Consider the following 12,373-nt stretch of genomic DNA (forward strand, 5'->3'; position numbering starts at 1 on the left):
CCACTGTCTAGAGTTTACTTATCGAGGTGTATTATAATTATTCAAGTAGATATTGACATAACCCCTTTAGTATTTAGGTTCACATTCTCGATTTCAAAGTATATTATCAGATAATACTCGAGAAAGGCCATGTAATATTCATTTTTAAGATAATCATACACACACATTATTATATTGCCCTGAATTTGTATTTAACGCCTGAAATAATTTATCATCTTTGATTCAAAACAATCTTTATGTATAAACTTCGGAGATCTTGTAGAATGGAACAACACAAGGCTGTCAACCTATTGGATATCTAAGCTCAACCAATACTGGAGTTCAACACCTGATGCCACTCTGATTTGTAACATCCGAATGTGATCAAATCGCGTATATATTGTCGCCCCCCTCGTAAACACTCTAGAAGGCAAATTCTTGCTGAAACTTGGTGTGAGTGTTTGCCAATACTCGTGTTTGCTATCTCACAAGGATGAACCCTATTGAAAAAACCGAAAAACGATTAGTATGAGCTATTGCCCTTGTTCCCTTGTTCTTGAAAACTCGTTCAATTTTAGCTAGTATACACTCTAGAAGGTTCAATTACTGACAGATTTTGGCGAAACTTGGCAATATTACACAGTATCACCCAAGACAGGCGCGGGTGACATTTTCTGTCAAGACAGGCTGACATTTAATAGTTTTTTTTATTAGACCATTAGATGTTCTAATGGGGGTGAACATAGCTATCCTATAAAGGAAATGTTATACTGAAAATGAAATTATTAATTAATTAATGACACAGTGGAACGACTAGTCCCAAATTGTCCCTATAGAGTAGCTGCATAGATATATATAGCTCAGTGAGTAGCTGTGATTATTCTAGACTCTTTTTGTTTGTGGTCAGTAATATTTGCTATATAGTATGGTAGATTAATAGATTAAAACACCTTACCACTCCTACAACTTTTTTTCGTCTAAAGTTTATTGCTGATAAAATCAAGTTATTAGAGTTATTAATAATAACTCGATTGAATGACATCCTTTGAAGAATTGTCTTCAAAAGAAATATTTACATATGTACATGTTTGAAAACATGTTTATTATCATTAGTAGAATTTGATAATCGAGACACAACTTTCCCCCAGTTCTAAATTTAAGTTTCACTTTCGACATTTCTTTAAAACTTTAAACAAGAAGTAATTTGCAGTGTAATTTTCCACCATTCTGTAAGTATGAGTAATTAGATTGTTATTTATTTCATGATCGTATGCGAACACTGCAGGTCAAGTTTTAGTCACTGTGTTATTAACATCACTTAAGGGGAAATGTGACATTTCTGTCCATTTTGGTATTATTACGTTTTGTGCCTATTTTGAAGTATAGGCTGTAGTTATAACCTATGGAACGATGTAGAATAACTGTGTCAGAATGAAAACTACATCGTTTGAAGGGACAGATCCCTGATTGGCTTAGCTAAAAAAAATCCTGTTTCTGATACTTAAGTTTGATTGGTTAAAAAGATTAGCCAAGATTAAAAATCACTTCCAAATATACACTAAAAGTTAAACCCTTATACCCACCTTATCAGAATTTGTATATTTAGAAACACAATTATGTTCCTGTAGTAGGCCTAGTGGTAAGTTTCTTAGAAAGATTTATTTCAATAAAGCATGTAATTTGAAAACAAAAAAGCACCAAATTATGAAAAACAATAGATGCTTCCAGAAAATTTCAATTGTGATATAATGTGAAATTTTTCCTGAAATTTAGTATTATCTGTAAGTTAGTTCAAATAGAAGTTTATAATATTCTCCATAAACACTTTACTTTACTTTGTGGCCTTTCATGAGACTATGTTCTCATCACCATCAAACGATCATAGGTTAGAAGGCCTCTTTGGAAATCTTTTAATAATTCACATTTATACATATACAGGGAATATAATGATAAAAGTTCCATGTCAGATAAATAACGATTTTTTATTTAATAAAGTATTGATTGAAATGTCTGAATAGCATAAGACAAATGAATTAAATTTCATAGGTCATTATGGCTTCATCAAATTTGGAATCAAAAGAAGATGGCGAAACAGACAGCTCTGGTTCAGACTATGATAGTGAGTATGTTAATTATTATAATTATCAAACCTTACATAATCCTTTATTTTTTGCATAGCTACTTGCAACTCTTTTAAAAAATGTAAGATTTATGATTTTATATTTGGTTTTATCAGAACTAAATCAGAAAAATGAGTCATCCTTTAAAGAAATTCATAAGAGACCTGTACGTTAACAACTTAAGTATACCTTTTTCCCATAAATGTAGATGTTGATTCTGGAATAAAGGCAGCCACAAGAAAGATATTTAAAGTGTTCAAGAAGATACTGTAAGTTCTATTTGCTAATCAATGACATGGTTTTATTACTACTGTACATCAATTCAAGGCATCATTGTTTACACTACTGACCCATATCAATTAGTTGATAGGATCATGGTTCACTTAACAGTGGTGCTTCTCTAAAGGCCACATAATTGTCAAGTGGAGGCAGGGGGTATTTGGGAGGTTGGGGGTTTGGGGGGCTGAATATTCCGAAATGTTGTTGGCTTAATGAAGTAAATATCATGAGATATTGAGATGTCTACCAATGCACATTGGCTTGTCAACAGATCAAAATCGATAATTTTTCTAAATGAAGTCGTATAAATAAAGTAATTTTGTACATGTTAAATCAAATATTATATTTATAATTTTTTAGTCCTCTAGAAGAATCGTCAGGAAAATACAAACTTCACACTGAGAAACTATATGGATCTAAAGGTTCTGATTCCTATGATTTTAACCATGAGAAAAGAGGATGCTGCGTCATTATAAATAATGATAAATTTACTGATATGTATGACAGACCAGGCTCAAGTTGTGATGTCAAGAATATGGAAACTGAATTTAGAAATTTAGGATTTGATGTTAAGATATATAATAATCTCACAGCTTCCTATATAGATAAAAAACTTAGGAAAGGTAAATTTATTTTTTTGTATATTGATTTTAATATCCTTGTGACTACAAGTTTCAATTTGTGTCATGAATATATCTTTAAGACTATTTTTACTATAATTTTTTGCCATAGTTGCCTAGTAGAAATGAATGACACATGTAAAATCAGTTTGTATGTACACTTTTATGCAGACATAAATAGAACCTTTTGAAAATTCAGAAAACCACATAGTTAAGAACCTATTGATATGAAACATTTTGCAAAATGTCGGGCTTGTTTCTACAAGAGTAGGCATATTTCTTGAGTTGACTATTCCTATTATATATATACATGTAATATTCATATTAATGATATATTTTGTCTGATATTTTCAGTAAGTATGAAGTATGATCATGAGAAAGCTGACTGTTTTGTTTGTATCATATTGAGTCATGGGGAGGAACATTTTGATCTGAAACGAGAGAGAAATGATGTTATCTTTGGTAGTGATGGACATCATATTTCTATAGCAGAAATCATGGAAAGATTCTCAGACCCATATTGTCATGGTTTATTGGGTAAACCCAGATTGTTCTTTATTCAGGTAAATATACCCTCTAGAAAGACTCTTGGTTCTTTCTTGCATTTCAATTTTAATCTTCCAGGAAAGGAATTTGGAGACAAATAAATGAATGTTAACAATAGGAACCAGACATGAAAGGGATTGTTAAGAGGTTTTCTAAGCCTTTTATGTGTTTTGGGAACACTGATTGCATTGATTTGCACCATTCCTATTCAGTCAGACAACTGTTGTTCAAACAATTCAAATAAACAAATCTTTTGGTGTCATTGCTATTGAAAAGGCACTGTTTCAAATAAAGTATAAGAATATTACTTTGTATCAGGTTTGAGATTTCTGTTACATTTGCTATTAATTATTCTGTACACAGGCTTGTCGAGGAGTAAAGACTGAACAGGGTGTCGATATCACCATTAAATCTATTAAAAAAGTTGAAGTACCAGTACATCCACAGAAACCAATTGATAGAAAGTTTATTTATGGGACCCATTGTGGGGAAGGCAGTGAGGTAAGATCACAAGTCTTAACCAAAGGTAACGGCACAAGCTTAAAAGTAATATTTGTTTTCAATATTGTGTTCATTTATATATCACAAAAGCAGTCAATTTTTCACATATGAGTTACATGTGAGATATTTGTATTAAGAGCATGTGACCTCTCTAGATTACTATCAGTTATGTATGTATTATAGGTGTCAGTAGATGCTAAAGCTGATAAAGTATTATATGATATAGGAAGAATGACTATAGATTCAGATGAAGAAGAAGATTTTATAAAGTATAAAAAAGGATTAGATAGTCTTATAACAACACCTAGTCCATGTTATACTGATTCATTAGTTATGTTTGCTTCACCACCAGGTAATTATTATTTGTTTGTCCATACCCAATCTAAAATGACATGAAAACAAAAGATAGCTGATATCAATTCTGCTGATGAATCACCATCAATGACCTCGCTTCAAGATCAAGGTAAAATGGTTTGGGTCATTATATGGAAATATGGTTACCATTCTTTGTTTCGTATTTTATCACAATTATCATTGTTACAATGTGGCATTTTTAAAACGCAAAGAAGAACCTCATCTTGGTCACTGAGTTATATATAGTAACGTGGAACACCTGTTAAAAAATTTGGAACTTTGAGTACCTACTTTGGACCAGTATATCGTGCATTGTTGGTTTCAGGCTTTATAATCTTGACCACAAAAATCAACGCAATTCTTCCAACACGTGATATGATAATTGATACCCATTACCATAAACCTCTCAATTATTCAATGAACAAAAACAACACAAGTTTAGGCGTTTATTTACTAGGTCACAATGTCTTCTTTCAATTTCTGATAAAAATGGCAGTTAACAGATCATCTCAAATCAGACCCGCTTACCATGAAATCCTACCCAGAATCCCTACCCAGAATCGGTCAAGTGATTAACCGTTATAACACTAGTAGATTTGGATGTGATGATCACTAATGTTATACAAATGTAACATTCAGAAAATTAATTTATTCTTTTTCTTGTATTCTAGGTTACTATGCATTCAGAAGAGAGAGTGGTACATGGTTTATAAAATCTTTAACTTATGTATTACAAAACTCCCTACGGTCAAAAACCTTTCAACAAATGTTAACTCATGTTTCATATGAAATGGCAATGAATTATAAATCAAAGAATAAGAAGAATCTAAATATTGATGGTTGTGTCACCATTCCTTGTATTATGTCCATGTTAACAAAGGATATCTATTTTCATCCTAAGAAGAAATGACAATCTTTAAACAATGCTCAAGATGTATTTTATATTTTTGCAACTGATGGCTTGTTAGAGCCACTGTAGTTAAGAATTAAATCCATTTCATAATTCATTTTATTGGCTGATCAAGTTTAACACTATACACTTAATTTGAATAAGAACTGATTACCATGGAAGTCAATGATGTAGGTTTGAAATTGGTAATCCAAAAATTTTTGTATTTATGATGGTGGATTTTAATTCTGTTAAAAGCTACAAATAGCTGAAATGATAGTCTCAGCCAGTAATCATGTGTTTTAACTATTATCATACTATTTCACTAGAGCAGAGTGAAATTATTATTGGTGTTATACGCAAAGATATTAACATACACTACATCATTATCAGATATCTTTTAACAGTACATTACCATCCTGTGGAAGTCAGTTCTTGCCCTTTACTAATCTCAAATGAATGAGAGGCTGTGAGTAAATTCATTGCCTTGTAAGTATACACTTTCCTCATCTATGAAAATGGAGGGAAAAGCAAGAAGACAAAAAGAAGTTCACAAATATAGGGTTATAAAAATGAAGGATATATTTCCCTTCACTCTCTTGTGGCCCATTTCAGGTAGTAAATGGCTACAATTGGCTTCCTATGCTTGATTTGTCCTTTATTTTATATGTAGGTTTTAAAATTATTTTCTCTGTTGTAAATGTTGAAGAGGAAAGAGTTGGAATTGAACATTGATTGACATGTCCTCTTTAACTTTTATCATTACTCATTACTAGATAAATTTATTGGTAACAAACAAAAAAAAGTGTGGAAAATGGAATTTTGACTGTAGATAGATTTTTATTAAGCCTGTTTGATGTTCTAGTTTATATTGTTTAATACTGTTTATAATGACTATTTGAATTCTGTTTCTGCTGCCTGTTTGGTTGTGAAGTTGATTTACTTAAATATTTTTATATAGAAAAATCTCATAGGGTAAATAATTTTGTATGTGTTATTTGTAACACGATAAATATATAAGAAAAACATTTACTTATTGGTTCCAGTATACTACCTCTTAGAATGAACTTAAACTTTAAAGTCTCAAACTTGGTCAGCAAATGTATATAGCCTATTCATCAGTTGGACTAACCAGGTACAATGACTACAGAATAAAATCTGTAGATAAAACGATATACATACATGTGTACAGGTCAGGAAAAAAAATCTGGAGATTTGCCTTGAAAAATCTGGAGATTTTTCCAAAGCGCATGAATTCGTGATTTGAAACTCCAAATTGATTGTTTTTTTCTTTTTTTTTTTTCAAATAAGCTTTAAGCCTGGTAATTTCATTAAATTGATCATAGGCCTACATGACACAGTTAAAATTAACAATCTATAATTATGGATAATTCTAGAAATGGTGCCTGATATTTCAAATTTAGGGGCCCAAAAACAATTTGATATTAGTATTCTTCAGTAGGCCCTATTGATTGAATCAAAAATAAGGACAAGGTGAAATGTTTGAAAACAAGAGTGCAAGCATGATCCCAGCCCTCTAAATTAAATTATATATATTATATCTATTAAATTAAATAATTATTGAAACACGCTTCTAAACATGTTTCAAAATTACTTATTTTAATGAATTATAATTAGTTTTATGAATTTATTGGATATTGAAGGATTCTGTTATATTTTTGACACCATGTAACTCGACTGATGATCAATGACTTATTTTAACCAAGATTAAAAATTTCAATTTTTTAGTCATCCTAAGAGGCAGTATACCTTTAACATATTAAGAAGAAATATTATATATATTTCAGTTAGATTTAATTTTTCTCTTTATTTATTTACATTTTTTTTATATTTTTAAATAAATTTTTAATCTGTCTACTCATATTGAAGAATAAAATTTCATTTCATATAATCTTATTGTATTCATTTATTTTTGGGACATCCTCTTTGCACACTTTCATAGATAAATCTAAGATTCAAATGAAGGCTAGCAAAAATTGTTTGATAATATTTGGGCCCAAAAGAGCAAAATATTTGTTGATCTTATCATTTTAAATGTTCTGATAACTAAAACTTTCATGATCAACTACAAGATGACAAAGCTGTGAGGTTGTAATAGACAATGTATAATGGATAGTGTAAAACAGTTTGTTTCACTGGATAATCGAGACACAAATTAATGAATAACATCCCAGACACTTGACACCATTGATATATCAATTAATGAGTCAAACGGATATTCATGTTAAAGGATGTCAGTATAAACTGTATTTAAGCTGAAATCAGTGTTTTGAGAATGAACACTTGAGTTTTTAAGATGAATTTTTGGTCATCAGCTAAATAAAAAATTGGAATTTTTGAGATGCTATTTATAAATTGACATGACATTTCATAAAAAGGATTGTTTAATGACAAGCAACTGTGGAATAGTGAACTGAGAAGACTATTAGCCTGATTTGACTTAACATTTTAACCACTCATAGACCGGTATTTGTTATGGTAAGTTATGAAGTGTGACTTCCCTATGTTAATGGATCATCAGGTTTCTTAATCTTTTTGTATACATGTATATCAAGCTTATTTGATATGATATAAATTGCTGTCCAACCACAATTTCATTTTGATTATCATTTTTGTATGAATTGGTATTTGATTTCATTTAGGTTGGTGAAATGCAAACCAAAACAACAATTATAATTTTGAAATATTATTTTGCAGAAGAAAATCTCCAGTAAAAATCAGTTGGCCATTAGCACTGGAAATTTATATGGGAGAAAGTGCAAATACAAAATCAGCATGACATTTTATTTTGCATACTATATAATTCAAGTGAAAATTAGACTCTGAGCTCTCTGATGTTGGAGAGTAATTTTGTACCTACGATATTTAACTATAATAGATGTTATAAGTTTTGTTAGTATGAAAAAAAAAAGTATTTTAAGAAAGGGTTCACTACTGACAATTTGTTTGAAAGCTATTTTCTAATTGTCAAATATTTAAATTTCCTTTCATTTCAAAGTGCTCATTTTGAAAATACAAATATCTGATACAACTATAATATTTCCTTTCATTTACATACTGTGTGTTAACTCATTCTCCATTACAAAGTTATTCTGAATATCAAGTTTCATAGGCCTACATGTCTTCTTAGAAGCTTTCAGAGATAGAACCCATAGAAAAAGAAATATGTATTTTTTGAAAGTTTTAATCACATGTCAATGTGTCAATGATGTTTCAGTTATTATAATGGCAGAAGAAAGAATTGAAAGTTTTGATGAGACAAATTGGATGGTGTCTGATGAAGAAGGTGATGTTGATTCAAGTGATTCTGAGTTTGAAGATAGAGAAGGTAAAGTAGTGGATATGTACTCTCTGGCCACATCAAGTTCTAAATCACATTTTGGCTATCATTTTTGTATGAATTGAAATATTAATCTCCAAATATTGCTGAGAGTCTTAGATTGTCTTTAGGTTGATGAAAATGCCAACCATTAAAACAAAATTATTTGAAACTATGACTTTACAGAGGGAGATTTTCAGTTCAAAATGTGTGTCATTTTCACATGAAATTCTTGGAGAGAAGTGTGTTCATTCCAAGTGCAAAATTTTCAAAACTTATATATTCATGGACCCAAAGGCATTCTAAGACAATTAGTATGCACTTGAAAATCATATTTTGAATATTTGTGACATGAGAGAAAAAAATTCAATTTAGAGCTCAATGTGGCCAGAGAGTAGTTATAATCTATGATATAAAGGCCATAGAATTTAGTTTGCTTAATTGAAGTTTTTATATGTCCACATTATAATGTGGTCGTATATATTGTCGTCGCCCCTGTCAGACTGTCCATCCATCAGTCTGTCGGTCCATAATTGGCTTGTGAACGCAATAGAGACAACAGTTTTTATCTGATTTTAATGATATTTAGCGTGATCATGTATATTAATGAGATCTTGAACAAATTTGAATTTGACCATCTTTCAATGAACGGTTTTTGAGTTATTGCCCTTGACTTATGAAAAACATGTCAAAATTTGTTTGTGAACACAATAGAGACTACAGTTTTCGTTTGATTTAAATGAAATTTGGTGTGAATATTTATAATGATGAAATTGTGGACGGGTTTGAAATTGACTATCTTTCAATGAATGGTTTTTGAGTTATTGCCCTTGACTTAAGAAAAACGTGTCAAAATTTGTTTGTGAACACAACAGAGACTACACTTTTCATTTGATTTGAATGAAATTTGGTGTGATAATTGATAGTGATGAGATCTAGAAACTGATGTAAATCTGCCTGGATTAAAAAAAATAATAATTTCTGCCAAAAATAAAATTAAAAAGCTTTGTGTTGTTACAAGGTAAGTGTTCTTTGATATAGGCTACCACTTTTTAGAACCTAACTATTGCTAATAGTAAAAGACAATATAAAACTGCTTAGTGTCTCTATTTCTTGATATTTTTGTTGCGCCCAAATCTACTGATGTATGTTAATATGTGATTTTATTTTTTTTTTGTACTAAATTAATGATCCTTAGATTCCAGTTTCAGATTCTCATGATGTACCATTATTTCTTCTAACATGTTTTCCTTTGAAACTTAGTTAATGTAGTAGACCTGTGTTGTATCGAGAGTGAAATATATCATTATATCAACAGATGACAATAATAATAGAATAGTGCTCAATACATCAATTGTAGAGCGATATAGAAAATTTACTGATTATATTATCATTTTTCAGTTCGGTATGTGAGGAAGTAAAACAGAAATTAAAAGAACATTATTCTGAAAATTCACATCATGAATATGAACATTACAATGGAAAGAATTTAATGATTGTCATTCAAAATAAAGATTTTCATGAAAGTCGTCAGAGACATGGTAGTACAGCAGACGTGGAAAATTTGAAAAAAACATTCAAACGTCTTGGCTTTATTGTAAAAACGTTTAAAAATTTGTCCGGAGAAAAAATGGATGTTAAATTAAGAAAGGGTAAGCATTAAATTTTTTTGACAATTTTAACGATTCCTTAAACATCTTTTTATGAGTTAGGCTATAGTCTCATTTCATTTTCACTATAACAGTGCTTAATAATTCTCATTCTTATTTTAGCAAGACAAAAATTTAATCATAAAGATGCTAGTTGTTTTGCTTGTGTGATATTAAGTCATGGTAACCAATATGAAACAGGTGATTATGAGAGAAAAGACAGTGTATTAGGTGTTGACGAACAAGCTATAAGTATAGAATATGTAATGAAAATATTTAATAATGATAATTGTCCTGATTTAATGGGAAAGCCACGTCTGTTTTTCATACAGGTAAACCCTTGTTTTCGACATTTTGTATTAAGCATATCAAATGGTGATTGTTGGTTCTGTTCATGGTCAGCATCTAAAAGTGATGAAATTGAATAAGACATCTTTTTTCTCATTATTCTAGTGGATCCAGCTGTAAATACAGATAATCTAGCAAATGTCAATTCTGTTTGCTTTCCTTCTCTGTCCTACATATTACCTAGAAAGTTCATCTAAGAGACATTGTATATGTGTTTAATATATGTATTTACAGGCATGTCGAGGTAAGGGATATGATAAAGGTGCTGAAACTCTTGTACCTGTTGAAGACAGTAGCAATTCAAATGTGGAACAAATTAGTAGTGAATTAGAGGTATTTTATAGAATTTCTAATATTTCATTTTTTAAAAGAATACAACTTGCATTTGGATTGAGAATATTAGATTAGAAAGGATCCTATGAAATTGGCTCTTTTTAGTACATAATAAGTTAATAAAAACATTATCACCAATTATGAATTTAATATAAGAAGAATATAAAGGGTAAAATGTGTTATCTTTTCATGTTTTGCTCTAAACGAAATTTGTATATTATTATATTTTAATTGATTAAGGAGACCTATATTGAAGCTACGTCAGGTGATTATTCTCCACCAGTAACTACATTTACTTACCCTACACCATGTTACTCAGATTCAATGGTTATGTTTGCTTCTCCACCAGGTACTCTTTAGATGTAAAAATATTTTTAATGTGATGTTAAAGGTGTACTGTTCATGTTATATAGAGACTCGCTATGCATGACATTGCACAATTAACATATCTGATAAAGCACAGAAGTCTTGGAATGTATTTCAACTATAAATTAGTTACTATAAATATTTATGGAGAATCAAGTCAATCAGTGTAAATATATCATTGATAGCTTCAGTAAATAATTGCTTTTACATTTGTAATTGGGTAACACATTGACAAACTACATGTATTTTCAATTTTTTTTCAACACTTTTCGTATAGATAATATGTATGAATTTCGGTATCAAAGTTACTTCCCATGCCTTTGTGTTATCTATGACTGTAGAGTAGCATGTATATGAAAAAAACAATTAACTGTGTTGATGTTAACATATGTCATCATTTCTATTCCATATCCATTTTTAATTTCAGGATATGCAGCTTATGCAAGAAAGGGTGGCTCAATATTTGTATCCTGTCTATGTGATGAATTTCAAATCTATAATAGAAAACATAACTTTTTTCAAATATTATCAAGAGTGGCAAATCAAATGGCATTAGATTTTGAGACAAGTAATGTTGTTGAAGATACAGATTATGAAAAATGTAAAATTGTTCCATGTATACACTCATGTTTAACTAGGGATGTCAAATTTCAAATATTAGATGATTAATTCAAATGTACATACAAATTGGCACAAGGTTCTACCAGGAATCAACCATGGACCTCCATGTCATTAAATAAGGGCATAGCTAGTAAAGCACCTTCAATTCCCCAAATTGATAGAGTCTTTGACAGGTTTCAATTTTTCATAATTTATCTGTAAATTTTGCATTTTTTATTTCATTAATTACATAATTTGCATGTTTCAACCCTATCCATAATCCACAAGATTTTCATTGTATAAGAAGTTTTCAAAGAATTTTGATTATTTAAGACATAAATTTCATTGCATATATATCACCTTTCCATGATTAAAAAAGACACTTTTGGTTCTAATGATCTTTATGTTTTTTTAACCTAAAAGAAGCAAGGACTGAAATGTTAGTAATG

The 12,373-nt window shown here is 30.1% G+C and overlaps 2 protein-coding genes across 2 annotated transcripts; both read left to right on the plus strand.

Annotated features, from left to right (window-relative positions):
- Positions 1 to 2,808: 2,808 nt before the first annotated feature.
- On the plus strand, positions 2,809 to 5,291 carry LOTGIDRAFT_73381 (hypothetical protein; the record flags this gene model as incomplete). The annotated part of the gene is made up of 4 exons (XM_009061695.1): positions 2,809 to 3,001; positions 3,353 to 3,561; positions 3,908 to 4,008; positions 5,039 to 5,291. Coding segments are annotated over 4 exons (756 nt in total), but the record flags the coding sequence as incomplete, so codon positions are not given.
- Positions 5,292 to 8,534: 3,243 nt separating this feature from the next.
- Positions 8,535 to 12,217, plus strand: LOTGIDRAFT_228989 (hypothetical protein; the record flags this gene model as incomplete). Its single annotated transcript, XM_009061848.1, has 6 exons — positions 8,535 to 8,653; positions 10,030 to 10,280; positions 10,401 to 10,609; positions 10,860 to 10,958; positions 11,199 to 11,307; positions 11,752 to 12,217. 6 exons carry the CDS (start codon positions 8,535 to 8,537, stop codon positions 11,991 to 11,993), a joined length of 1,029 nt encoding a protein of 342 aa, XP_009060096.1. The 3' UTR covers positions 11,994 to 12,217.
- Positions 12,218 to 12,373: the final 156 nt, after the last annotated feature.

This window comes from Lottia gigantea, assembly GCF_000327385.1.
Source record: "Lottia gigantea unplaced genomic scaffold LOTGIsca_5, whole genome shotgun sequence".
Classification (NCBI taxonomy): domain Eukaryota; kingdom Metazoa; phylum Mollusca; class Gastropoda; family Lottiidae; genus Lottia; species Lottia gigantea.